Consider the following 26,193-nt stretch of genomic DNA (forward strand, 5'->3'; position numbering starts at 1 on the left):
GTAAAAATCAGTACTTTTATTTGCTCATGGAAATTGACACAAGAAGCCAGTGTAGGTATCAATGTAATGTGATCCCAGCAAGAGAATCCTTTAAGAACTTGCATCCTAGAAATATCTCCTGTTCTCTCTCATCATTTTCTTCCTTCCATCTCTCTCAGATTAGTTCGTTTTGAATTCAAGTTGCAATCTTTCTCATTAGCAGACATTAATTTATTATTTGAGTGTCTCACAAACACTTAACTGCTTTCTCAAATGTTTGGTGGATTTATTGGGAAAACAACAAAGAAAATATTATTCCTCTTTATTTAAAACTGAAAGTAAAGGGATCTCCTTTTGCAGTTGGACTCCTTTGACAGTTTCACTACCACACCGTGCTGGGAAATGAAATACCATGCTGGGAAATAGGTTAAACAGCTCTACTGAAGCCATCTGCAGTAGGTCAGCTATGTGCCTCCTGCTGTTAGGGTCTAGCTTGCAAAGAGTGTTTATAGGGAAAAGTTCTTCCACTTGTTAGAATCCTCTGTGCACATCATTTCAGTTAAGAAAACCACTGAAGACCTTCAGAGCAGCTTGCATGAGGGTATCAGTTCACATATTACAGGAACCTAAGATTTGTCATCGTATCATTGGTCTGTCAAATCTGCTACCCTGCAATACCTGATGTTTCCTGGTGAAAACTTTCTATAATGCATCTGGGCACTTGTGCAATGCTGTGCAGAAGGAGGGACTGGGGAAAATGCCTTCTTGATCCTGTGGTGACAATGTGTGATGTAATTCCCATCATTGGTCTGTAAATGAATGCTTTTTTTTGGTGCAGGCTTTCATTAAGCACTTACTGTTCTTACTTTCACTGCGTTCAGTGATGTCATGCATGTGATGTTACTTCTTTAATTCTCGTGATTCTGGCACATTGGTGTCCCCATCTCCCCATCCTATTCTGAGGGTTAAAGAAATGTGTGCCAGTGGTTAGAATGGTCACTACACTCTTTTTTTTTGGTGTTTCCACCCATGATGGGAAGCTATTCCAAGAGCCAGAACAGCTGTTTACACAGTATGCAGTTGAGTTGCATTAAGCTATACTCAATGTTTCACAAGTTGCTACACTACAGTATGTCACACACAAAGTAACAGGCATAAAAACAACGGTGTATGTTTGAATGCTTGGTAAACCATTCTTGAACAGATACCTTTCCTAGCCTTCTGTAACAAGGCCCAAACACTGGGCAGAGTGAAAAAGCCCTCACTCTCTTCTGGCTTTATTAACAACACAATATAATGTTTAACACAAGCTTTCTCCCCAAGGATGGCTACTTTTAGGGTTCCTCCAGTCCCACAGGACTGTTCAGCCCCTACCCTAGATCTGTTCTCTAGAGAGCCACTCCCCTCATTTTATTATACCTACCTCTTACAGCACTTTTCTTCACGACCCCGATTTTTACAGATGGGGAGGCTGAAGCACAGAGAAGTGAAGTGACATGTCCACTATGCCACACTAAGGTAATAAGCCAGCTGCATTAGTGAGTCAGTAGAAGCTGCTTAACCTTTACCCAGCAGGTTCAACGCCTGTTACCATGACCAGGTATTTCAGGAAAACAAAAAAAAAGTTTTGGGTCCACAAACTATTCACGAATTTGCCAAATAGTTTCAGTCAATATTTTTTTGGGAGTGTCTAGATTTAAAAGAGGACTTAGGTTCCACTCACAAAACTGAGGAGGAGGTGGTGCTACTCTTACATAATAGCCCAGTAATCAGAGTACACACCCAAGTTCAGCTACCCATGCCATTTGAGTTAGGGTAGGAACTTGAATGTGTGTCTCCCCTATTGTAGGTGAGGGACCTAACCATTGGGCTATAGGATATTCTTGAGTGAGTCAGTCTCTCTCTCTGGCCCAATGAATACTTAAATGTACACAATGGAATAACTTCAACTGGAGAGATGGAGGCTCTCCCCCTGCCAGGGGCGGCTCCAGGCTGCAGCACGCCAAGCGCGTGCTTGGGCCGGCATGCCGTGGGGGGCGCTCTGCCGGTCGCCGGGAGGGCGGCAGGCGGCTCCGGTGGTGCCTGCGGGAGGTCCACCGAAGCCGTGGAACCAGTGGACTCTCCGCAGGCACGCCTGCGGGAGGTCCACCGGAGCCACGGGACCGGTGACTGGCAGAGCGCCCCCTGAGGTATGCTGTCGTGCTTGGGGTGGCGAAATGTCTAGAGCCGCCCCTGCCCCCTGCCCTGCAATGTTCTATAGCCCTATGGTTAGGGCACGCACCTACACTCAAGAAATGAAAGTTCAGATCCATATGCCAAATCTGGCAGAGTGGGGGGCTGAAACCTAGATCTCATACATCCCAGGTGAGTGCTTTTAGCTAGAGGATGGGGGCGGCAACACCCCTTCACAGTTTTTTGCATAGCCTTTCCACGTTTTCTTTACTTTTAATAAAAAAGTGGTTAGACATGTCCAACATTGAAACAAAATGTTTTGTTTGACCTGAAACAAATTTTTGTTTCAATTTGATCTGTAACATTTGTTTTGGTTTAGCCAGCAAACAGAAACAATCAGTTTTTTGCACAGCTGTATCCCTGAGTAGAAGCAAGAGTTTCTGGAGAACTTCAGAGGATCTCTCTTGTGAGATTTCCCACCCAATTTGGCAGATTCTGTAAGTTAAAAAAAAATCTGAACTTTTGGGTATTTGTATGACTCTAACCTGAAGTCTGAACTTTTTGAGGCTTTTCCATCACTAATGTGTATGTGTCGTGTTTTTTCAGCCATAATCCAACATGATGTACAGTGTTGTAGTGGTTTAGTCTGTGACTCACCTAACTGTAGCTTGATGTAAAAGCTGTGGTCCATTAGCCCCAAGAATCAGAGCAGCACAGACTGCAGTGGAGTTCCTTGTAGGAAAATGACAGTGCCAAGAAGTTTACTCGTGAGAAGAATGCAAACTATCAATTATTTTTGGTGTAGAGTTACTGCAGTTTTGTAGCATTCCAAATGTTCAGTGAATTTGATACTATATATTTGATGCACGTAATTATAGGTAGAGATGGGCTGAAGATGAAAAATTTCAATGTAGATCCACATTTGGCAAACCCCAACATTTCGGAGTGTTAGATCATTGGCTCTTTATAAAGATAGAGGCCATTTGCAAAATATAAATCCATATTCTGATTTCTAAATACCTGCAAAGTTCAAAGAAGTTTGGTTCAGCCCTATAACTAATTCCTATATAAAATATAATGCTTACACTTCTCTTAATGGCAGTGTAATTAACTGGCACTCAACACTGGAGTGCCTCTTGTTGGCTTGATATGGAACTGCAGCTATGTCTCTGCCTTGGTTTTCCCAGCTGGTCTCTCAATAAATTCAATGAGACTTACATACAGTGAACTATGCCCCTTCAGGGGTCTAATCTATTTACACAAGCTTTTTCCTTCTGCCACAGGTCCCCAGGCTTCTCCATTGCTTGGAGCTCAGCAGTCTCTTCCCTGCTGACTCAGGGTATCTCCCAGGTCTCCCTGCCTGGAGAGCTTTGTACTTTGTCTCCTCTGGAGCTTTTTCTCTCTGTGTTCTGGGAGCTGTTCCTCACCTTGAGAGCCTTTGCTCACCAGAGAGACTCCAGCAGGAGTAGCTTCCTACCCAGCTCTCCTGAGGTGCTCACTCCCTAGGAGCTTCCTCTCTCTTTTCTGGCTCCTGCCTGAGCACTCATAACTCTTGATTAGGCCCAGATATTCCTTAACTAATAACTACTATCCAGTTAGCCATCCACAGGTCGATCTGGGTTGTCTTACTCTCCTCAGCAGAACCTGTCACTGGGAGGTGGGGTGACTGACATCTCAGAGGGCCAGCCACCATGACCTATCTTTCTCCCCCTGAGCTGACCTGTACTCAAAGGCAGTCTCGATAAAAACTAACTCTTGATCATGTCCTGCAGCCAAGTGGGTACTTCCTGCCTTGCTGTCACAAGGAAGTCTACAAGACCCCCGGCGATCTTTGTATTCTTGTCACTGAAGTACAAAGAGCCCAAAAGTGGTGTTCCCCAGAGTCCTGTGTAGCTCGAGTGGTGAACCAAATCCCCAGCAGTCTTTGGCATGTCGTAGTTCAGAACAGCCTGTACTCCCTTGGGAGTCAATAATCAGAGGTCATCCGTAGCACTGGGCTTTCACAGTCGGTAAGTCACTGTAAAGTTGTCTCGTGGTCTCTTCAAGAGCAGCTGCCCAGAATACACTCACACGCAAACCCTTCAGAGTTACGGGACTCCTTCATCCAGACCAGCACCTTGTTAGTCTTTCAAATTACAACTGACTGCAACAATCTTTTTTCCCCACAGTCTTCAGTAAAGGAACAATGAGAGCCCATTTCTGATCCTCTTGCACCCACATGAGTGTGTGTGTGATGTTATCAGTTGAAGAAGTACTTTTATGCCCCTCCCCTTGTGGGGTCGTCTTTTCTTTAGGCTGGATTTCTGTTTAGCCTGACTCCGGTAATGGCTTTGTATTGCTGTTCCCAGGCCTCTGGGTGGGGAGACGATCCCGTCTCTTCCCTCTTTATTTCAGTTTCCTCTTGGTTGCATAGTTTTACAGAACTAACATGGTGGCTTTTCCCCTCAGTGGGCCGAAGCCCCACCTCAAGTACCCAATCCTATGCAATGTGCACATTCACCATGAATAGTGCCCCCTCGTGCCTGGAGGCAGCATTGCAGAAATCCAAGCCAAGTCACATTCAAGTTCAAATGCCTTCTGGGGTAACAAAAGGTCAAACTGAAAGTCCATGACAAATGCTCAGACTAATAATTCTCATGCCTCAATCAGGCTCCCCTGAAGTCTTCTTCGTGCCCCCTGCAGAGCTTCTCTTATGTTCGTTCTCCCCAGCAGGATTCCCTTACTGACTTCCTTCCCCCAGGATTCTGGCAGGGACCTCCTACAAGGAACAGGAGGATCCGTATCTCAGGCATCACCCTCCGGAGCCTGCCCTGCTCCCTCTGGGTCTCTTCTATTCCCTGTTTCCCTTGCAGAATGCCAGCCTCAGGACTGTCTTCCTGGATGCTTGCCCCGTGTTCTAGGGGCTCACCATAGGAGTTAGCTCTACTCCCAGGGCTCAGCTCTCTGAATACAGCCAGCCTCAAACTGCTGGATCCTCCTTTGCAGTCTCTCCCCTCAGAATGAATTCCCAGCTCTGTTTAAGTCATCCTTCCTGACTCCCTGCAGCGGGAGTAACTCATTATCAGTAAGCTGCTGTATCACCATTAGCTGGGGGCGAGGCTGAGCCCGGCCAGCCAGCCAGTGACAGTCAGACTGAAGGATCCAGTTCTGGTCTACTTTGGTGGTTTTCAAGATCTGGTCTGCAGAGCATTTGCTGGTGGCCCAGGGCAAGCTGGGTGGTCATATGGTGCTGGCTTTCCCTTGTTGCTTTTGTTGCTACACTGCATTAAAAGACAGGAAAAAATATGCAGTTCTTTCCAATGTAAACTGTTGTTGAAGTTGTCACAGGGATGCTGTGCCATCATGAATGGAAAAGGAGGTTGCCCATGCAGTTGCAAAAGGGACAGGACATGGGTGCACACAACTGTGAATGAGTAGGGAGGTATCTATGTGTGACCGTTGGTGCCTGGTGGGGGGCCACATTGAGATTGCTCAATCAGGACAAACTGCAAAGAATGGGGCAGATGATCCCCTTAACTGGTGGTTCTTCTAATAATTAGATTCACCAAACCAGCAACAAAACAGCTTCTACAACACCTTACTGGTTACCCACAAGCCAAAAACACAGCTCCCTTAAAGTAATTCAGCCTTGAGCTCCCACCCAGACAGCCAAGGCAAATATGAGGATTACTGAAAATCTTGTTCATCATAAAGTTCTACCAATCCCAAGGGATCAGACACATTACCTGCCAGGTCATTGAATATTTCAGATCTCACACAAATACATGCACAACCAATTCTATTAACTAAACTAAAAAATGATTAAAAAGCAAAGAGAGAGTATTGTAGTTAAGAGGTCATTATACATATAGGTATGAATAAAATTCTTAGGTCAGTTTCATAGTAGAGATGGTGAGCTGCTGAATTGCAAAAAGTTCTTTCCAGAATCAGTTCATCAGGTTATAATCCAAATAGGCAGTCCATATACAGTGTTTATTCAAATTATTCCATGAGAGTTAGCAGGGTAATCCAGAGTGGAGCTGAAGACCTTGGTCTTACAACTCAAGCGTTCCCTGACCAAGCTTAAGCAGATCTGAGATAACAGGATCAGGGCCCTAGAGTTCTTTTACTGATCTCTGGCAGGCTGTCAATAGCCTTTGGACAGGAGGTATTACTTGGGTGAAGCATTGTGGCTTTGAAATTAAACCTCCTATTTCCTATGTATACACAGGTAACTAGTTGCATTCATCAGCATAAGGTAATTATCCATTAAACAGTTCATAGATAGTTTGCTATAAACTTCAAAGAGAAATATATACAATGATATTACACCCAAGTTTCATCTAAATGTGAATATCCCCTTTTGATCTCTCAGTTAATAGAATATAGTAATAGACAGGAATGTCTGGTTACATTGTTAACCTCTAACAAGATATAGGTCAGTGGTTCTAAAACTTTTGTACTGGTCACCCCTTTCACATAGCAAGCCTCTGAGTGTGACCTCCCCCCCCTTATAAATTAAAAACACCTTTTTATATATTTAACACCATTATAAATGCTGGATGCAAAGCAGGGTTTGGGGTGGAGGCTGACAGCTCGCGACCCCCCATGTAATAACCTCACGACCCTCTGAGGGGTCCCGACCTGCAGTTTGAGAACCCCTGATATAGGTAAACACAGACAAATACAATCACTATCTTCTTCTAATTCTAAGGAATGGCCTTAATTACCATTTATATACTTTTCTAATATGTCTTTAAAGGTTGAATTTGCGTCATTTAGCTTGCTAGTCGCGTAATCCAGTCTGGCTCTGTGTCACACCATGAGACAAGCTTTTGACTAGGATGTTAGTCCATACTGTGAAAAAAAATTGAGTCTGCCAATCTACTTGTATACTGGATTCCACATATTATTGTTCAGCAAATAATGTAATGGGGGTGAGGGTGGGGGGGTTGCTTTTGTGCTATTTTCACTAGCTCTAAAAATGATGAGCCTGAATCATCATTGTCCTTGTATAATCATTTATGGTAATGCACAGTGAATGTCCAATACTACTATTCTGGTCTGGTGGCATTTCACCCTTGCTTTGCCCTGGTGTAAATGGTGGTGCAGGGTAGTAGTGAATCAGGCCTGATGGCTCTCCATCCAGTTGTGTGGTGCGCATTACCTTTATATAAGCTAATGGTCATTTTTCATTTCTCTTAAAAACCTTTGGCTGTGTTTATTGTCCATGAAATCGAGGGACTTATAACGCTGGCTTGAACAAGCAGATGTCCCAAGTGTTTCCTGGTCCTGATCTGTAACACCCAGCATCTTCCAGTTATTGTCCTATCATAAGCAGAGACTGCGTTGGCACTCACACTGAAATGCATGCTGATGTGGACATATGGGGACTAGGGAAAGAAGCACCATACTTAAGTTTACTTTACTAATATTACATAGCTGGTCTAAAGCACTTTTTAGCCAAGGATTTCCCAGTACTTTACAAACATTGCTCAAGCCTCAGAACCTTCAGTGTGAGGTGGTGAAGTGCTGTTATTCCCTTTTTACATCTGGGGAAACTAAGGCACAGAACATTGAAGTGACTTGCCCAACTTGCAATCACCAAGCTGGGAAATAAATCTTCAAGGTCTTTTGCATGGGGCAAGTTTGAATCCAGGTCTTCCAGGTTGAAAGGCTAGTGCCAAACCCATTTCACCAGTTAATTTTTAGATGTCCTCACTTCTAGCCCTAGCCATATCAGCTACACATCATACAAAATAGTACAAAGTGGAATCCTGCAGTTCTGGGTTTATCTCAGTGAGAAACAATTCCTAATGAAGTTATATCGGATTGTAATGTTTTCAGAAAGCTCCTTAAAGCAAAATAATTCCCCAAAGGAAAAAAATAGAGAGTAAGATTGAATACTCTAGCGTTGTTTATCTGCTTGGTACTTGAGTAGTGATTTTTTTTTCAGGTCTTGCATTGGATTAGTCATGTTTACTGTAATCTTTTTCTGTTAGCTCTCTGAAAATAGACAAAGGGTAAACACAAGTGTTCAGAAAAATAAGTGAGGGGAAGAATAGCATACAATATCTGTTTTTAAATGGCATTTATAAGACAGTGTATTTAGGCTACTATCTGGGTATTGTCTGCTGTGTCTCGTATTCAAGCAACCTTTCACAATTCAACTTTGCAGGCTCCAAGGAAATGCAGTTTCTACTCCTTCTGAGAAGAGCAATAGCACTGTGCACTGGCTGGTTAGACTGGTAACTGTCCAGTTTAGTCCATAGCCTCTAGGGATATTATAAAGACAATTTCTGAAACCTTATTTCCTTTCTAGATGATCTAATCTGAAATGAGATCTCAGTTCTGGGTAAAGGCACATAGTTTGGAGAACTAATTTGAAAACATGTAATATACATCTTAACCTCCACATTCCCTCTACAGGAGAAACATATAAAATTTAAATTGGAGTTTAAAATAACCTACAATAGACCAGTGGTTCCCAGATTTCTTGGGCTGTTGTACCAAATTCTGAGTTCATTTATATCATAGTGAATTTGGAACAATTGCACTGAAGTCAACAGAGTTAACTGCTGACTATTGAGATAACTGAAATCAGAATCTTGACCTAGTGACCTCAGCTGTATCAACCAGGGTTGAAAAAAAATAATATTACATCACTGATGTAGGTATTTAATTTACAGCAGCTAGAACCTTTTTTCTCTCCCTGCTTAAAGGCTCAACAGCATAGTCTTACACAGATCCCCATGCAGTGTTGCCAGCTCTCACAATGTTATCTCCGGTCTCACGATATCTAGTGTTTTACTTGGAGCCACATCTCTTGGAGTCAGGGGATTACATGAGAATTCCAGCCTTCATTTAAAAAAATAGTGAGTTTCTAGCCCTCGTGGTTTTTGTGAAAAGCTGGAAGAGTGCACTCTAAAGGCTCAGAAATCAAATAAAAAGACCCCCCACAAGTATTATTATTTAAAATGTTTGTGATTTTAAAGCCAATTTTATGATTTTTTTACACCTGACTCATGATTTCTGACTGCTTGGGGTTGACAATACTGGTATTTTGTATGTGTGTGCGCACGCATGTATGTATGTATTCCCCATTAATTTTTCTGAACCTGCAATGGATCCTTAGCTACTCCAAGTCACAATCTCATTTGATCTGGGATGTGGAGCACTCCAAGCTTCATGTTGGTTAGCACACATGCCACTGACTGGGAAATAGGGAGCAGCATTGCACTGGAGCCCAACACAAAGGGTAGATGTTGTGGAGAGGTTCAGCCTAATATAGATCAAAAAAGGCAGAAGTACCAGCACCAGCAGGAGCAGCAGTGCTTTGGGACCAGGCACAACAAGGATTGTTTTTAAGGGGTTATTTACACGACCAGTCCTGCAATGTATGTTAAATTCAACAACTGGGGGAAAAGCATGAATAATCTATCAAAAATGTGTTCTCTCTTGTTGTTCCCTTTTCTAGAAAAAACAAGTGAGTCAGACAAAGATCCGGGTAATCTCCACTATCCTCTTCATCCTGGCAGGGTGCATTGTCTTTGTGACCATCCCTGCAGTCATTTTCAAACAGATTGAAGGATGGACAGCCTTGGAGTCCATTTACTTTGTGGTCATCACTCTGACCACGGTTGGCTTTGGCGATTTTGTAGCAGGTAAGTAATCTGAGCATTGAAATGTCACCCTCAGTCTAGTGGCACCAGGTAGAAGTGCCTTGGCTCCAACACATTTTTCTAAGGTACATAGCAGGCTTTTAAAAACACATTGAATTCCACTGAAAATGATTCTGAATGTCTTCATCTGTGTCACCGTGCAACTGACAAATAACACATAGCAGTACAAGCTAATTTAAAATCCAGGTGTCTAGCCATCTGACGAGCACAAGCTCTGAACAGTGTAAGCAAAATGAGTATCTTCCTCTTGGAAACTCTTACTGTCCTTTATCATGCTATGAATTGTGCATGAGTGAAATTAATTTCCTATTGAATTCAAGACATCTGAATTGTATTAGTGTCTTTTGCATCATACTGATAAAGGCTTTAATAGGTGAAGCAAGTAGCTCAGGGGATGAGACTTTCCCATTGGATGGCCATGTGTGAGCTGTACAGTCCAGTGAGCTGATAGATGCTATAACAGGAGCACAGCATCCATGGCATGAGCTGCAGCTTTCTAGGAGACAGCTCGCAGGATTTTACTCTCTAACCTCGATAAAAATGTTGATACTGCGGCCATCCCATTAAGGAAAACTGACATTAGAAGTGAAATGGGACTAAGGGATGTGCATTTGAGTGTTATGTGGATATGGTGTATTTTCTGGGATGAGTGCAGTCCTAAACAGGTACCATAAATATTCATCCCCATCAATTACCAGCAAAGGGGCTGTCCTGGGATTGGTGGTCACAGAAGCTTTGCTGAGGAAAAGGTGGTTAGAAACCGAGAGGCATCTGTTCTCCCACTGGTATGTGAGCTCCATTTCCATTAATGTTTACTGGCTATAACAAATGTGTTGAGACGCGTATGGATCCCTGTGTTGCAAATAGATGTACTATGCAATTGTCCTGTTATCTCCCATTACACCAATGAAATCTGAGTGGTTAAAACAATTCAAATTCAACCAGTTGGTGACCAGTTTGCTTGCTAAAAGTTGTTCTTTTATAAACAGTCCCCTCACCCTCCCTTTCTTATTTTGGTAGGGAAGACATGAGTTATCTGTGCAGATGGGCCTGAATCAAACCCCAGATCTGAATACACCTGAACTATGGGAAAATTCAGATCCAGGTCTGAATTTTTTGACTTTGGTCCATCTTTAACTATTTGAATGTGAAGAATATTGGATAGAAGAATCCACTGATGGTTGGGTTTTTGTGGTATCATAAGAAGGTAACCAAAGACATTTGGGTGTTTCACAATATTTTTCCTGGGTCTGTGGAAGTTTCCCTTCCTCACTGTTTTTTTTTTAAATTTAATTCTAAAATATTAGATCTTTAAATCTAACAACAACAACAAAAAATCTGACAGCTAAAATGGCCAGAAGAATAAAATTCAAAATCATTCAGCAGCCCACAGCTGATGTTTTACTAGAACCAAATGGAATGTAACCCACAAGCCTCAAGGATAATCTCATGATAGGAGCGTTGGAGCGGGAAGCAGATTTGTGGTTTATTTCTGGTTCTGCCACAGATTTCCTGTGAGACCATGAGGAAGACTCTTTAATCGCTCCCTTCCTCAGTTTCCTTATCTGTAAAGTGAGGATAAAGATACACTCCTTTGAGGTAAAGTAATAACAAGGGAACTGCACTGATTTATGCCATCTGAGAATTTGGCCCAGTGTCTCTGTAAATTGGAAAAAGGGTTTGCTGTTGCTGGATACAGTGGTAAATCTGATAGGCTGGGAAAAATAGTGTAGCACTCCATCCATTGCCTGGCTATTCAATGTGACAGACCACGGCAATCCACTTTATAGAAAGCTTCCACTGAGACATGTGTGACCAGAGTGGCCTCATTATACTATAGCAATGACAGCCCCCACCTCCCGCTGGTTCACGTGGTGGAGGACTGGAAAGGCAAAGTGATTCACAGTGTGTATGAAGAAAGATTAGAATCAAAAACAATATTTGGGTTTTTGCCAGCACCTGAATGCCTGGGCTTTCAAGGGAGTGTTCAATCATTGTAAGTACACTCATGCTCAGGCTGGGTAAAACTCATTTTAAGGGCTCATTAGAATGTATCAGATTGCAAACAGCCTGTAAAAGCTCAGGGGAAAACCATTCAATTGTAGCATGGGTTGTCAGTGGGGAAAAATCCTGTGTTCTGTCTGTGGCTATAAACATATAACCGTGTAACACTGGAGGGCATCTTCCTTAAATAAAATGAAATATGCTAATTATTGGCCAAAATGTAAAATAGGAAAATTAGATTCTTTATCTGGATTGAAACTGTTTAAGATCAAACAGAAAGTAGAACAAGTGAAGAGCCCAAATCCAAACTCTGGATCTAGATGGCCCTAAATAGTCAGAAGGGTCCCTCTTTCTAGACTGGACCAGGTCAAATCCCCAGATCCAAACAGGCCCCAGCTTTATGGAAGTTGGGATCCTGATTCAAATACGTTTCAGGTTGGGCTCATGTGTAGAATTTAGTGAAATGTGCTTCAGATCAAAATATTTTCCATAATGTATATTCTACAGGGGGTGCTTTTACTGGTCTATCAGTGTTTTAAATATAGTGTGTGGTATATCAGAAAATGATATTCTCTACCTGTATTAGGCTTAGTCTTTGAAAAGTTGTTTGTGCCCTTAAATAAGTGTTAAAACTGGGGATCTAATACCTTTCTCCACAATATTATTTAATGCAAAGAAAAATCATACAAAATATTCTGATCAGCCACACAGCAGCAGAACATTAAACCATTTTAGGAAGGGTCTAAGTGTAGGAAGGGATTTGTGGATTCCAGCTATTTCTCAGAACAGACAAACTTGTAGTCATTTCATAGGACAGAAGGAAGCTGCTAATGAGAACCAGGAAATACTTTCATGAGTTTCCATGAATTGTAGAAGGCCTGGTGTTAAATATTTTTGCCATCTCATGGTTCCTACGCACAAACAGAACCATGTGTGCTTATTTCAGGGGGAAATACTGATATCCATTATCGGGAGTGGTACAAGCCCTTAGTCTGGTTTTGGATCCTCGTCGGCCTTGCCTACTTTGCCGCTGTCCTGAGTATGATTGGAGACTGGCTAAGAGTTCTATCCAAGAAGACAAAAGAGGAGGTATGACTGCTAGTTGATCAATGATTTATCACTTTATAAGAGAACTTTAAATGCCAGATCACTGCTGGCCAGGGAGAGATGGTCCCTTATTTGAACTAATGCTAAATAATCCCCTGTATTTACCATTTTGGCTGCTTCTTTTCAAGCCTCTTCCCTTTTTGTATTCTAGTGTGTGACTTAATAGCTCTGATCTCTTGATCCCTTAATGAGAGAGGGAGGAAAAAAAAAGGAATTGACTGAATCAAACTCTGTCATTAGCATTATAGCCCTATAGAGTAGGGTGACCAGACAGCAGATGTGAAAAATCAGGATGGGGGTGGGAGGTAATAGGAGCCTATATAAGAAAAAGACCCAAAAATCGGGACTGTCCCTATAAAATCAGAACATCTGGTCACCCTACTATAGAGACCGCATGATATTAGGATTTATAGCACTATCATTATGGGAAAAGAGAAGAGAGCCTCCACCACAAAATTAGGATCCAGAATTTAACTTCCTCTCATTCACAAAGGACTGGGGATTCATAGATTTTTTTTTTTTTTAGGCCTGGAGTAACTATTATGATTGTCTAGTCTGGCCTCCTGCATAACACAGGCCAACATACTATTTCACCCAGTAATTCCTACATCAAGCCCAAAACTTCTGTTTGAGGTATAGCATATCTTTTATATTTGACCTCAGGGTTTGGATCAGCCTATTATAAAGCAAGAGTCAAACTTTAATCTGTGGTGGATTTTGAACCCCCCTTCCTCTAAATTCAGGGATAGCGGTTCAGAGTCAGGGTTTCGGTTCAGGCCCATCTCTGTGAAAATGAAGTAGAAATGTCAGTAGAAAGATACTGTAAAAAAACAGAGGAAACTTTAGCCACTTTTGGCAAGAGCAGTTGGTGTCCTAGTACCACTTGCCCTTAGTTAATTTCAGCCAAAACACTGTCCTCCACAGTTCATAGGGAAGGGAAGACAATATACTAGTGACTCACTAATAATCAGGGTGGAAAGTGAGGGTAGCTGCCTTGGCTCCAGCATTATACTGTTAAGCATAATTTCACCCCTCCTACATCCCAACAAAATCTACTTTGGCAGATTAGTTAGGGAATGCATAACCAGCAAGTAGTTTGCCAAATTAGTACTGCTGTTCATTATCAAGAGTTATTTGTGAAGTCAGCTGAGTCACCTGAGTCCAAATGTGTCTCTGGTGTATCTCCAAGGCCACAAAGTGAGATACATTATGGAAGAATTTGGTTTGTGTTGGTGGGCTGATCAGATGCAATATCAGCTTAAATCTATTCTCTTTTCAAGTTGGACCTTGGGAAAGGCCTGGATGGGCTTCAACATCAGTTATTCATTTCTCTCTCTCTTTTTTTCTGTGTCAGAAGAAATATTTATACAACACAGTAGCTATGTGAGCTCCCTATTCCAAAGTCATTATTCTGTATTCATGTGCCTGGAGCTAGAAACATAACATAACAATAAATCACTTAGGGACATTTGAATGGAACTCTATGGCTCCTTGAAGCACCCACAGGGAATTTCCCAAGTGTTTTCAATCCTTGTGCTTTAGGAAACAAACTGATCAACAGCTGGCATTTGGAAGAAATTCCAACACTTTGGTATATAGTATTTGGATAGTTCAAGAGAAATATGGAGATTTTTCCACTTCCCGTTAAAGACTGAAGCATTTGGTAACTTTCTGAGACAGAATATCCAGACTAGATGAACCATAAGTTTCTTCCAGTATTTAAAATAATTTAATAAGAATATAGATTTTACCTAAATTAATCACTGCAGGGCTCAATACAGAACCTTCAATAGGATTGCACAGGTGTAATTGTGATCACAGTTTAGGAAATAGGTCTATATATAATTATGTTTATGATTTCTCAGTTATTAAAGACCTCAAAGCCTCATATGGAAAAATCCTTGGTTGCTGATGGTTCTTTGAGTTAACTGTCTACCTGATGAGTGCACAGAGGTATCAATCAGTGGTTTTATTGTTTCCCTAATGAAGAAAGGGTTGGTCAGAGTGTGAGAGTATCCTTGTGACTTGCAAGCTGGACATAAAATGTCCACTGGTGGTAGCCAAATGCAGGAAGATAAACAACATACCTATGTGGGATTCAAGTTGTAAGCCAGTCTAGACATAGTATGATTAAAGATGAGCCTGATGCTACCACTGCCAAATTTTGGGGAAGTTTGGAGCAGGCTCCAGCTCCAGATCTAGTCTTTTCAGCTCTGACCAATCTCTAATTCTATGACATACAGTAAAAATGTGTGTTATTATTCTACAGTGAGAATTTCCCTCTTTCCTTAGCATGTTTTTGTTTGTTTTCTGGAAGGTTGGTGAAATAAAAGCCCACGCGGCTGAGTGGAAAGCCAACGTGACTGCTGAGTTCAGGGAAACCCGGAGGCGGCTCAGCGTGGAGATCCATGACAAGCTTCAGAGGGCAGCCACCATTCGGAGCATGGAACGTAGGCGTCTAGGGCTGGACCAGAGGGCCCACTCACTGGATATGCTCTCTCCGGAGAAGCGCTCTGTCTTCGCTGCCTTGGAGACAGGACGCTTCAAGGCTTCATCTCAGGAAAGTATCAACAACAGACCTAACAACCTGCGCCTTAAAGGGACAGAACAGCTCAACAAGCATGGGCAGGGGTCATCTGAGGACAACATCATCAACAAGTTTGGCTCCTCGTCCAAGCTGACCAAAAGGAAAAACAAAGACCTGAAAAAGTGCATCCCTGAGGATGTGCGGAAAATTTATGAGACCTTCCGACACCTCTCCTTGGATGAAGAGAAGAAGGAAGAGGAGACTGAGAAGATGTGTAACTCAGAGAACTCTTCTAGCACAGCTATCCTGACTAACTGTATTCAGCAACACTTGGACCTGGAAAATGGAACCATCCCCACTGAAACCAAAGAAAGGGAACATGAAAACAAAACGTTACTTGAAGACAGAAATTAAATGTAAAAGATGCTTGACTTTAATTAACTTATGTTAGTGTTTTTATATACATACATATATATATATATATATATATATATATTGAGACACGTGCCTTATACAGACTCCTTATTCAGTCTGAATTACATAGCATTGAAGAATATTTCACTGTGCCATAATGACTGAAGCTTGCTCTGCCAAAATGAATCAGAAACACAGCACTGGAGAATGGCAACAGAAAGCAACACATGGGGAACTTCAGCCTGTGTAAGATTACAGTGGCAAAATGCAAAGGGAGAAACTTGCCATGGCAATACAACTGGAGTGCTACCACCATGGCATAATGTTTGCAAAGGACAGCTATGTTAGAAGAACCTGTGGGAGGGTGAAAAAAGAGGCGAGAACTTTGTGTCTTTTAAATTGATCATGGCTTCACTGAGCCTCCCACTGGCGATTGAAAAGAGGAGAAATGATTGGGATGAACTAGCAACTTTCAATAAGGCTGAGTTTACATTTTGGCACGTGATCCAAGCTAGATTTTTTTTCATTTTTAAAAACAGATGCATTATCTTTCTAAACTCCAAAAGCATGTCCCTGGACTTGGAATCCAGTTGGACATTGGTTGTAAAATCAAGGCAGACATATTGAAGGATGTGATTGCTTTTTTCATTTAAAAAAAAATACAAAAAAAAAATTGTTTTCCTTTCCCTCAGAGGAAATATCTGATATAAACTCGCAAATACTGAATAAAAAGCAAGTTCAAACACTACATGGTTTAAAAGAGGGGGAAAAAAGATATATATAATGTTTTGCTTGACGCATCAAATAGTGGGCCAATTTTTTAACAATTTTCTTGTTCACACTTTATATCACTGAAGAAAGTTCAGTTTTAATGCTGTAATACTACAGAGACAGAAAGAAAGCGATAGCCTTTGCATGATGTCAGCAACTGGCTGTTCTCTGTAGCCGCATTGGAATTTTAAAGAATAGACTTAAGAGCATTTACAATACTAAAATGAGGACCAGAGCACCCTTAGAATCTCAGGGCTGTATGTCCCTTTTGGCGGGTTAGGGTTTAGACAGGAGCTGGTCATACCCTCCAAAAATAAACAAAAAACCCTAAAACAAAACAAAAGTAAAAAAAAAAGAGAAAATAACCAACAAAAAACTAAAAATCAGAAGATGATAAAATACGATGGAAATATTTTAAGTGCTTATAGCTTTAAGTGCCATTAACACCATCTTATTTTGTAACTTTTAAAATAAGTGTTTTGAATAATTTATTTGATTTCTTTCCCTTTCAGTTTATTTTCTTTGTTTGATATTTGCTTTCTATAAGTCCCTTTTCTCCATAGACTCCGAACACAAACTCTACGTGTTTTGAGACAGACAACGAAACACAACCAAACTGTGAGAGTTTTGTATCTGTCGCTGTGACTGGACGTGCGAATATGGGAAGCACAAATGTCTCCAGACTTCAAAGTGAACGTTAAGAAAAAAGACTGTGAAATAGTTCATGGGAACTGCAAACAACACTAAGGCCTGGTGCATTCAGTCTGCATGTGGTGCACTGCTTGCCATTACAAACGGGAGGTTTTTGCATGCTGGAAATGAGACATACATAATTGCACAATTTATCCTCCCCAACCTCCCCTCTTCACAAAATCCTCAAATTGCCCATCATGCAAAGTACTCCAATTCTAACAGCATTCCTTGTAGGTTTGCTGCCAAAATAAATGTGGAGATAGGCTCCAGACACATTTTGAGTCTTTCTGGCTATTCATACAACCAAGCACTTCCCAGTCATGCAGGCAAAGATTTTCAGAAGTGAGTGCCAATAAATGTCTGCACAAAAATGCAAACATAATTTTTGTTTGCGTTTTCTGAGATATCGCATGCAAATGGACACTAAAACATTTGACTGGTCATTTGCATACACAGTTACCATGGCTATGAATACGTACATGGTAATTGCACATGAAAATTATTAGCGTGCATATTTGCATATGCAGTTATTTGTGCACAATTTGCAACTCTGAGCTAAAAGTCACTGCTGCAGGAGGCAAAAGGAACTCTGAGTATGTCCTTTCCTTACAGAGTCACAGAACCTGAAAAATTGTGTTCTAAGTCAATTTGGTTATGAAAACCAGCTGTCCTAAAATTAAGGATGAAAAATCACTGGTTGAGAAATTGCAGTCATTTCAGACTGGTTTAGCCCAACAAGATCGAGTAAAAATTGGATTTTGCTTAGTCCCCTGATGAATCTGTTAAGATAAAGGGCTAGATTCTGGCTTGTGTGGAGAAGCCTTGCTCTGTAGCCTTTCTCTGTAGCCAGAGGCCTCAGGAAGCATTGTGGCTGGTTCAGCTGGAATTCCTCCTGGAGGCTCCAATGGTGCACATATCAGAGCAGCAGCTCTGCCACCCTTTGAATGGGTGCAGTGTGCACTCCCTTTTCTGACAGGTCAGTGCTGAGGGAATAGGGCCATGGCGATGCTCAAATCCCAGACCTCCTCGCTACAGGGAGCAGGGTCTATCCGAGGAATGGAAGTGCTTTTGCCCTCCTCCCACTCCTGTGGACACATGCGGGACCTGAACTGAATGTGGGCTGTAATCAGGATTCTGACATTCACAATGCTGCTTGCAAACAAATCCCTTGTTATCTCATTCTGAAATGAGTCATATCATATTGTGTTAGCTATGTAGGTCCCAAATAGATGAATTACACAGAACTCTGTATCTGGACCCCCTAGTGTTTATGTTTTTCAGATTTGGGGTTTTATGGAGTTAGCTGCAAAAATCAGATCTGGGTTTGGATTCCAAACAAGATTAAAAGATGTTCAGATCTGGGTCCTTCTCTAATTAAAGTGCTGTCTGGAAATCCTATATTGCACTTTATTTGTTCGCTTTGCTGCAACTGAAGGAGGATTCCAAAAGCATAGAGTACAGATGTAACAATTAATCTTGCTTAGCGAGTATAAAAAGACAATAACATCCCCAGTCTGATCTCTCCCCTAAACCATACAGTACGAGCTGTAGATAAGTGCCCTGCAAATAAGAAATAAGAGTTAGTCCTACAAAGTGCATTTACTCTGTGCAGGAAAGTCAATGTCAGATCAGCCATTCTTTCTAGTACTGCCCTCCTCTTTCCCATGTGGTCAGGCAAGCTGACAGTTTGGGGAAAGTCCTGGAATGTACATCAGCATAAACGCTTTAAATTAATGGAGGCTGTGTTTATTGGCCAAATTCAGACCTGGTGTAAGCAGGCGCATCTCTACTGAGATATCGGACTGGAGGATCTAAAATGTATTTTGCCTCTCTGATTCCACGATCCTTTGTGTTTACTGTTCACGTTCTAACAGTGTCCATGTCTCCCCTCAGTTGTTGCTTAGCGAAGCTATACATAATCCCCCAACTGACATTTCATTAGGGACTGTCTTCGGTATCTACCAGTTTTGAATGCTTTTGATCCAGGGACAAAGGGTGATGCAAGCTAAACTCCCAGTGAGATACTAAGCAGAACATTGGGTGGCCTTTCACATGAAAGACATCACCTCAAAAAATAGAGAGCTTCATTCCCCACCCACGTATTTGTGAAACTTGCTGAGAAAGCTGCCAGTCTTGTCTATTAATAGAGATCCTCTCATCTGATTGCTTTCATGGTCAGGCATTGCACATTAAATAGTTAAATATAGATTATTTGGATGATAAATTAGAGAGAATGGCAGTGACTGCACAGGAAGCCAGACTGAAATTTCTAATCAACTGATCTGATGTCATAAAGTCTTAATTCACCTCTTCTTTTTTTAAAGCACATCCCCTGTATGCAGCAGTTTGGGAAACCATCTCAGTTGAAGCCTTGACTAGAAACTGGCTAAAATCCCTGTTCTCTTGTTTTCATAACTATATAAAAGCTTTTAATGTCATTCCTGGTGGAGTTGTTGCACTATTCTTGAATGTTTTAATGAGATATAGGCTGAACCAAAACCCAAACCCAAACCCATACCTTCAGGTTGCTGGTTCCTAGCAGCTCTCCTAGGATTGGAAGAGCAAAGGGGTGACTTAAATCCACTTTGCTCCTTGCTGCTGTACTGAGCACACCATGGCTAGAAATGAGAATCTGGCCTTAAACTAGTAAGGAAATTGATTGTCTTTAGCCACAGTCCCCATATCCAGGAAGCAGAACCAGCTGCATGTTTTCCTACAGATTCTAGCCCACTCTGCTCCAATTTAAATTCACTCTTGTGCAGGAGGGTTCTGATGTTTTCCCGGAGATCCTGCTGAGACACTAATAATTGTTAGTATATTACAAGCAACTGGATTGCCAGGTGGCTCCATTCCATTCTATCCCTGGCACTATTTGCATGAACATCTGGCTGTTTTGAGAAAGGGTTTTAACTTCATCCATGTGAGATTCTCCATGGGGTTAATTCACCCTTTCACAGATTATATGGGTTATTAGAAATAATACCTATAAATAAATGGTCACAGTGATTTACATTCATTTAATCCCATCTTGGGTGTTGGGGTGACATTATAAATCACCTGATCTTTTGCTGTCTGGGTTTATGATGTCTCCAGAAACTCTTGGTGGAGTTATGTGCTTGTTAAATCAGTGCAGCCTCTCCCTTGTCTCTGTGTTTTATATGAGTATTGTTAATTCAAGAGGAGTCTTGCTCATGTCCATTTCTAACCCAATACCATCAGTAAAATGTGGGCTGGAGCTAGAGCTTTCTGGGAGCTGCAAGATCCTCCCTAAACCAGTGAATGAAAGGAAATGAAAAGTAGGGCTGTGTATCTGGGTTGTGACAAACCCCGAGAAACCTGCATTTCTCTGAATGTGTGTTGTTGTATACATTGTTTATGGGCTTTTTTGCTTCCAGGGTCCATTTATGGTACCAAAATAACATGAGATCTGCTTCCCAGGCTTTTTCCACCATCCAGGAAGAAAAATACCATGTAAAGACCAGAGTTTGCATTATTTTGCATATTATCCTGGAGAAATAATAGTGCCTCAGTGATGTGCTTTCCAGGAAAGTGCGTGCCAGGGTGTCACTTGAAGCCTGGCTGATTCCCAGGATTTTGGGAGAGTCACTAGAGGTCTGTGGTGGCTTTGGACCTGCTATTTTTAAAACCCATCTGTAAGGTGCCATGCACACTTAATGGTATGGCATATCAGTAATAAATACAGCTCTGTGAGTGGGTCCTGAGGCAATAAAATACCCAGAGCAAAAAGGAAACACACATAGAAATCAACAGAGCTACCTGAAATGCAAAAATATTCCCCTAATCCACAGCAAGCAGCTAAATAAAGAGGGACAAGAGCTTAGGCCCAGATCCTCATAGGTATTTAGATATCTAACTTCCATTGATTTCAATAGGAGTTAGGCACCTATATTCCTTTGAGGATCTGGGCCTTAGTATCTTTTTCTCATTGTCATCTCTTTCTTTTTCAGTGATATGATGCAACTATGTAATCATGCTGGCAAATGTTGCATCATATTATTGAACTCAGATACTATCAAGGTACCAGTGCTAATGCCAAGCTGGAATAATCTTAAGGGAGTAGAGACATGCTGTAGCTGAGCTAGATCATGTTGTATTGAATAAGTCACTTTAATCACAGGACCCATTCACACTGCTTGTGGGCACCCGGGAACAACATGCGTTTTAAATGGTTTTAAATAAAACCCTGTGTGCGCACACTTCGTACTGAAACATCTATGCAGTTCTTGTACGAAACTTGAATGGTGATGTCCCTCACCATATGTAGTTTCACTTTAAATCTCTGTACTATCCCATGGCAGTATGCAGGTCACATATCGGCCTAGTGTTCTCAGTATGAAATATAGATGCCTCTTATTTAGCAGAAAAAGGATATCATTCTAGCAGGTGCCTGTCTAGACAACTGGGCTTTCGCTTTCCACTCGGAGCTCCTGAAGGGTAAATCACTAGCAGGTCACCATCAATTTGTGGGTGTATGAGAGAGAATATTTTTGTCTCCAGAATCTATTCTGCCCACACACATTCCCTCCTCATAAGAACTGTGGGCTTGAAGAGAAAAGCTTAATGGTGCCTCATGGTATATGCAAACCAAACGTACCAGCCTTCAGTCTAACCCTTAGCTATTTCACAGATCCCAGAGTGATGGAGTAGATTATCAGCTCTAATTAGAAATGGGGAGGATTGGCTTCTGGATTGGAACTGCCTCACAGTTTGAGTGGGTTCAGATCCAGTGTCCCAATTTGGACCCATGTGATAGAACTGGGCTCAAATCGCAAAGTTCAGATTCAGATGTAGGTTTTGAATGATTTTTGCCAGAATTCCAAAGGCATTTCAGTCCGATGTTCTGGATTGAGCCATGAAGGTCTGATCTGGAGTTCTGAGATCTGGATTTGATAGTGACTTCCTTAGACTTTTGGGAGGATCTGCATGTGGGATTTGGATCCAATTTGTCTGTTTCTGGCCCATTTCAGATTATAGTAATAATTAAATGCACTTGCAGAGATATTCTACCTGTTTGCTTTTTCTCTCTCTTTCTGTAAGATTTCATGGTGCTTAGAAAGGCATTTTCAAAAAAGGAAGGAGTTCATAAATGTCTTTAGCCAGGGTACCAAGCAGAATGTGCTTGTACCGTCTCAATAAGTTTTGCTGCTATTGTCTTTATTTTATGATGTAATGTTTTTCAATGATGGAAAAAAATTGCAACAAAGACCTTCTGGAGGCTACAAACACTTTTCCTGTTGTTCTTTCTTTCTCAATTGTTCAAACTAACTCCTGGCAAAGACAGAGGTGCTGCGATTAGGGCACTGATCTTCCTTATGCATACAGCCATGGAAATCAATGTGTAACTGAAATTATCAGCATCACCTGCTTTGCATTTTCATGTATACCCCAGTCATATTTACTCTTTGTGTGGCAGAGTAATGCACGTAGCAGTGGTGGTGGGAGGGCATGATATGAAGGAGAGATGGCACAAACCTCCTCATATGATGGAAACACACTAGGTCAGTGCTTTGCAGAGGAACCCCTAAAATTACAAGATTATGGATGGTTCTACATGTGACATGTACAGGAGCAATTAATAGGTAAAGGAGCCAAAGGTCAGAAATTTTTAGGGATTAGTGATATGCTTTCCAGGAAAGTACATACCAGGATATCACTTGGGGACTGGCTAATTCCCAGAATTTTGGGAGAGTCACTAGAGGTCTGTTGTATTAGTTTACATTGAATAACTGGGCCAAAAGTGTTAACATAACCCAGTCACTGTCGAACATTAAACAGTATTAAACAAGGTCTGGGGTTTGATATACAGAGACATCAGTCTGCTTAATACCATCACAAACATACTATAAAATTCTAACCATAGGGTCGAATTTTATTCTTTGAAACACATAAAAAGAAAAAGAATCAAAACAAGATAAAGAACATTGAAATGGAAATTGATTGTTTATGCAAAACAAACAATCAAAACCTATCAAACTCCTTTTGGAGACGGTGAATACTGGTTAAAGTCTGTTATTCAGTCAAGCAGTTCTTGGTGGGCAAGGGTTACTTTATTTGATCAATTCTGAATTGAGAGTGACAGTCACTTTCCTGCCTTAGAATAAACAGATAGACACTGAAAGAAGAGAAGAGAGAGGATAGTAAAGGTGGGGGAAATATAGCTTTTGTTGATGTTCTCAGGGACACAGTGCAGCTGGTCAGTCACGGATGGATGTATTGGGCAGGCAGGTTGGACATATCTGTTACTTTAGACCCAGGCTCACCTCCCCGGTCGGGAGTATCATCTGGTTGGTCTGGTCAAGTCCCTCTCCATCACTGGGCCTTCTAAGGCTGAATAGAGCTGGATGGACAGTCTCGTCTCACCATGCTGGTGCCATGCAGTACAGTTGATTTCAGGATCAGGTGAAAAGCTTAGAGAAAGAGAGACATAGGCCAGGAGGAAGATGGGGGAAGAAAGGAGCACACAAAGGAGGGGGAAGGCAGAGCAGGATCTCACTTGTCAGACTGGGATCCTGACTGATGCAGGGATGATGGTCAAAAGTCTGCCTTCAAAGCGTCGTGTCATGGCAATAATTGTTCCACTGCAGCCACGGTGATGGTAAAAGTTCTTGTTGTGTTCTCCCACAAAATCTCTTTTTAAGAACTACAAACAGACAATGTGTGGAATCCTCCATACTCTCATTATTTTGTCCACCAAATAGGCCTAATTTCAGACACATCAATTTTGGTTCCTTGATTTCTGCTCTTCTGCTCCCCTTGTTTACCAGGCATAATCTTAAGAGAGTCTTTGAGTGGTAGTCTTAGGCCCTTTCTGTTTAAATTAGTTCAGTCTTTCTGTCTCCTCACATCTTTTCTTAAACAGTTTTATATGACAGATCACTGTGACAATTCGTAACCTTTACCCACTTTTCACTAGTTGAGCTTACAATTAGGGTAAATTTGTAGGTTATCACAACAGGTCATTATGGCTGATAGGAGGGAAAGTTGCTCCCTCCTGGGAGGCAGAGTAAAGGTCAGGACTTGCAGTGAATCCTGATTTGCTTCTTTGCCTCCTGCTGGGTGTTGCCTGATTTTCCCCAGTCTGCCTTCTAGCTGTGATTTGTTTTTCCTTGCTGCTATGTTCTGGCTCCTTTGTGCTGAGAAGCAGAAGCAGAGGCAAGTTGTTCCTGGCATGCAGTCCAGCCCCTTTCATGCAGGCAGAGTATGTGAGGCATTTCCTGGCACTCACAGAGGGTTGGGACCTGGGAAGAGTTGGTGGAGTCATTTTTCCTGGAAAATGGAGAAACTAAGGATAGGGAAGTGTGGTAACATTGAGACACCTCTATCCCCTTTTAGGACCTGAGTGCAGGGTGCTCACAACACAATGTTCTCTAAAGCAGGATTGGCTCAGCATGGTTTGATGTTTTACACACTGTCTGCTGTCCTTGAAACAAATAGTTACAATGTGGCAAACCGATGAAAGTTCCATTAAAAAAAAAATGAATAATAGAACTGGGATACCAAAATGGAGCACAGCATGAAGGAGCCCACACAGACTTCATTGCCTGGCCAGGTAGGTGCCAACACGTGGTCCAAAAAGAACTTAAATATTTCCTCAGATTGCATGTCATTTCCACAAAGACTTCTGTAGCTTTTCCCCTCCCATACGGGCTCCGTGTCTTATTATCCTGTCCTTTTGGCACCCCAGATCTGAGTCCTCATATTCTCCTGCTTCCTTGCTGTTGTCCTTTCCTTTGGTGATATCCCCAAGTCTCCTTTGGAAAAATATAATGTCCTTGTTGAACTGAATATTAACTTGGCTAAGATGGACATGTGGGACTTGGGTTGTTGTGCTTCTCTTAATGGACCTATATTCTCAGCTATCATTTCCTTTCAGCCACTGTGTAGCCTCCAGGAAGAATGAATAAAGGATATTGGGGTTTCGTTGAGTCCCAGAACACTTGGGGCCTAATCCTTGTCTGGTGTAAATTTCTGTAGCTCCATTGATTTCACTGGCTCTAAGCCAGCTGAAGATCTGGTCTGCAATATCTATGCTGTTAAATTGAGTGGCAATTTGCAAAACACAATTATTGCTATAGATCTAAATCCTGCACCCATTTTTCTTATGGGAGTTTCACAAGAATCAGAACTACAGAATTTGCCCCAGAAAAAGGACAGTGTCAAATGGGCCAATTGTTTGTTCCTACCTTTCCCTATGAATTAGAACATTTCTGTATAACTCTTGGCGGGAGGTGGAGTTGTTTAGTTCCTGCTCTATGACTAAAACATGAAAAGATGAGAATCCTAGGGCTGTTACATCAACATGGGAATTTTCAAAGCCCGCTGAAACGTGACTGTAATGGGGTGGACTAGGTCTGGAGGCCTTGTTGCTCTGCCTCACCCTGCCCCAGAAAAAAGCAGAGGAAAAGTCCTCCAGGCAGCTTAGAGTGGCTGCTGGGGAGCAGCCAATCAGAGGGGCTGCTGGAGAGACCAATCAGGGGCCAGAAGGACCACATAAAAGGAAGCAGCAAAGACAGAGTAGTCAGTTGCTGCCTGGAGATTGAAGAGGGAGGATTAGGTGCCTGGAAGACCAGCAGGACTGTGGATCGCTCACTGCAGCCCATGGGAAGGCTGCTGAGGATAGGGTGCCTGCTAGGCTAGAAGAGCAGCAGGACTATGGACAGGTCAGTGTGGGCAGGCTGAGTCCAGGGGACTGAGTCCATCGCCTGGCTAGGCGATGATACTGTGATGCAGTGGTCCCCAACCTTTTCTGTGGGGTGGGTGCTGGATGACTAGCAGCCTAGGAGTGTGGCTGCTGGACAATCAGCTGCTGAAATGCTGCTGTGAAGTGGCAACATCAAGAGGTGT

General features: G+C 42.0%; 1 protein-coding gene across 1 annotated transcript in view; it reads left to right on the forward strand.

Annotated features, from left to right (window-relative positions):
* KCNK10 (potassium two pore domain channel subfamily K member 10) overlaps positions 1-15,864 on the forward strand; it is a 101,859-nt gene extending 85,995 nt beyond the window's left edge. The window contains exons 5-7 of the mRNA XM_045017109.1: positions 9,608-9,794; positions 12,763-12,905; positions 15,241-15,864. Of these exons, the coding sequence (XP_044873044.1) occupies positions 9,608-9,794; positions 12,763-12,905; positions 15,241-15,864 (954 nt within the window). The remainder of the gene's footprint in view (positions 1-9,607; positions 9,795-12,762; positions 12,906-15,240) is intronic.
* The last annotated feature ends 10,329 nt before the right edge of the window (positions 15,865-26,193 follow it).

Source organism: Mauremys mutica, chromosome 4 (genome assembly GCF_020497125.1).
Source record: "Mauremys mutica isolate MM-2020 ecotype Southern chromosome 4, ASM2049712v1, whole genome shotgun sequence".
Lineage (NCBI taxonomy): Eukaryota > Metazoa > Chordata > Testudines > Geoemydidae > Mauremys > Mauremys mutica.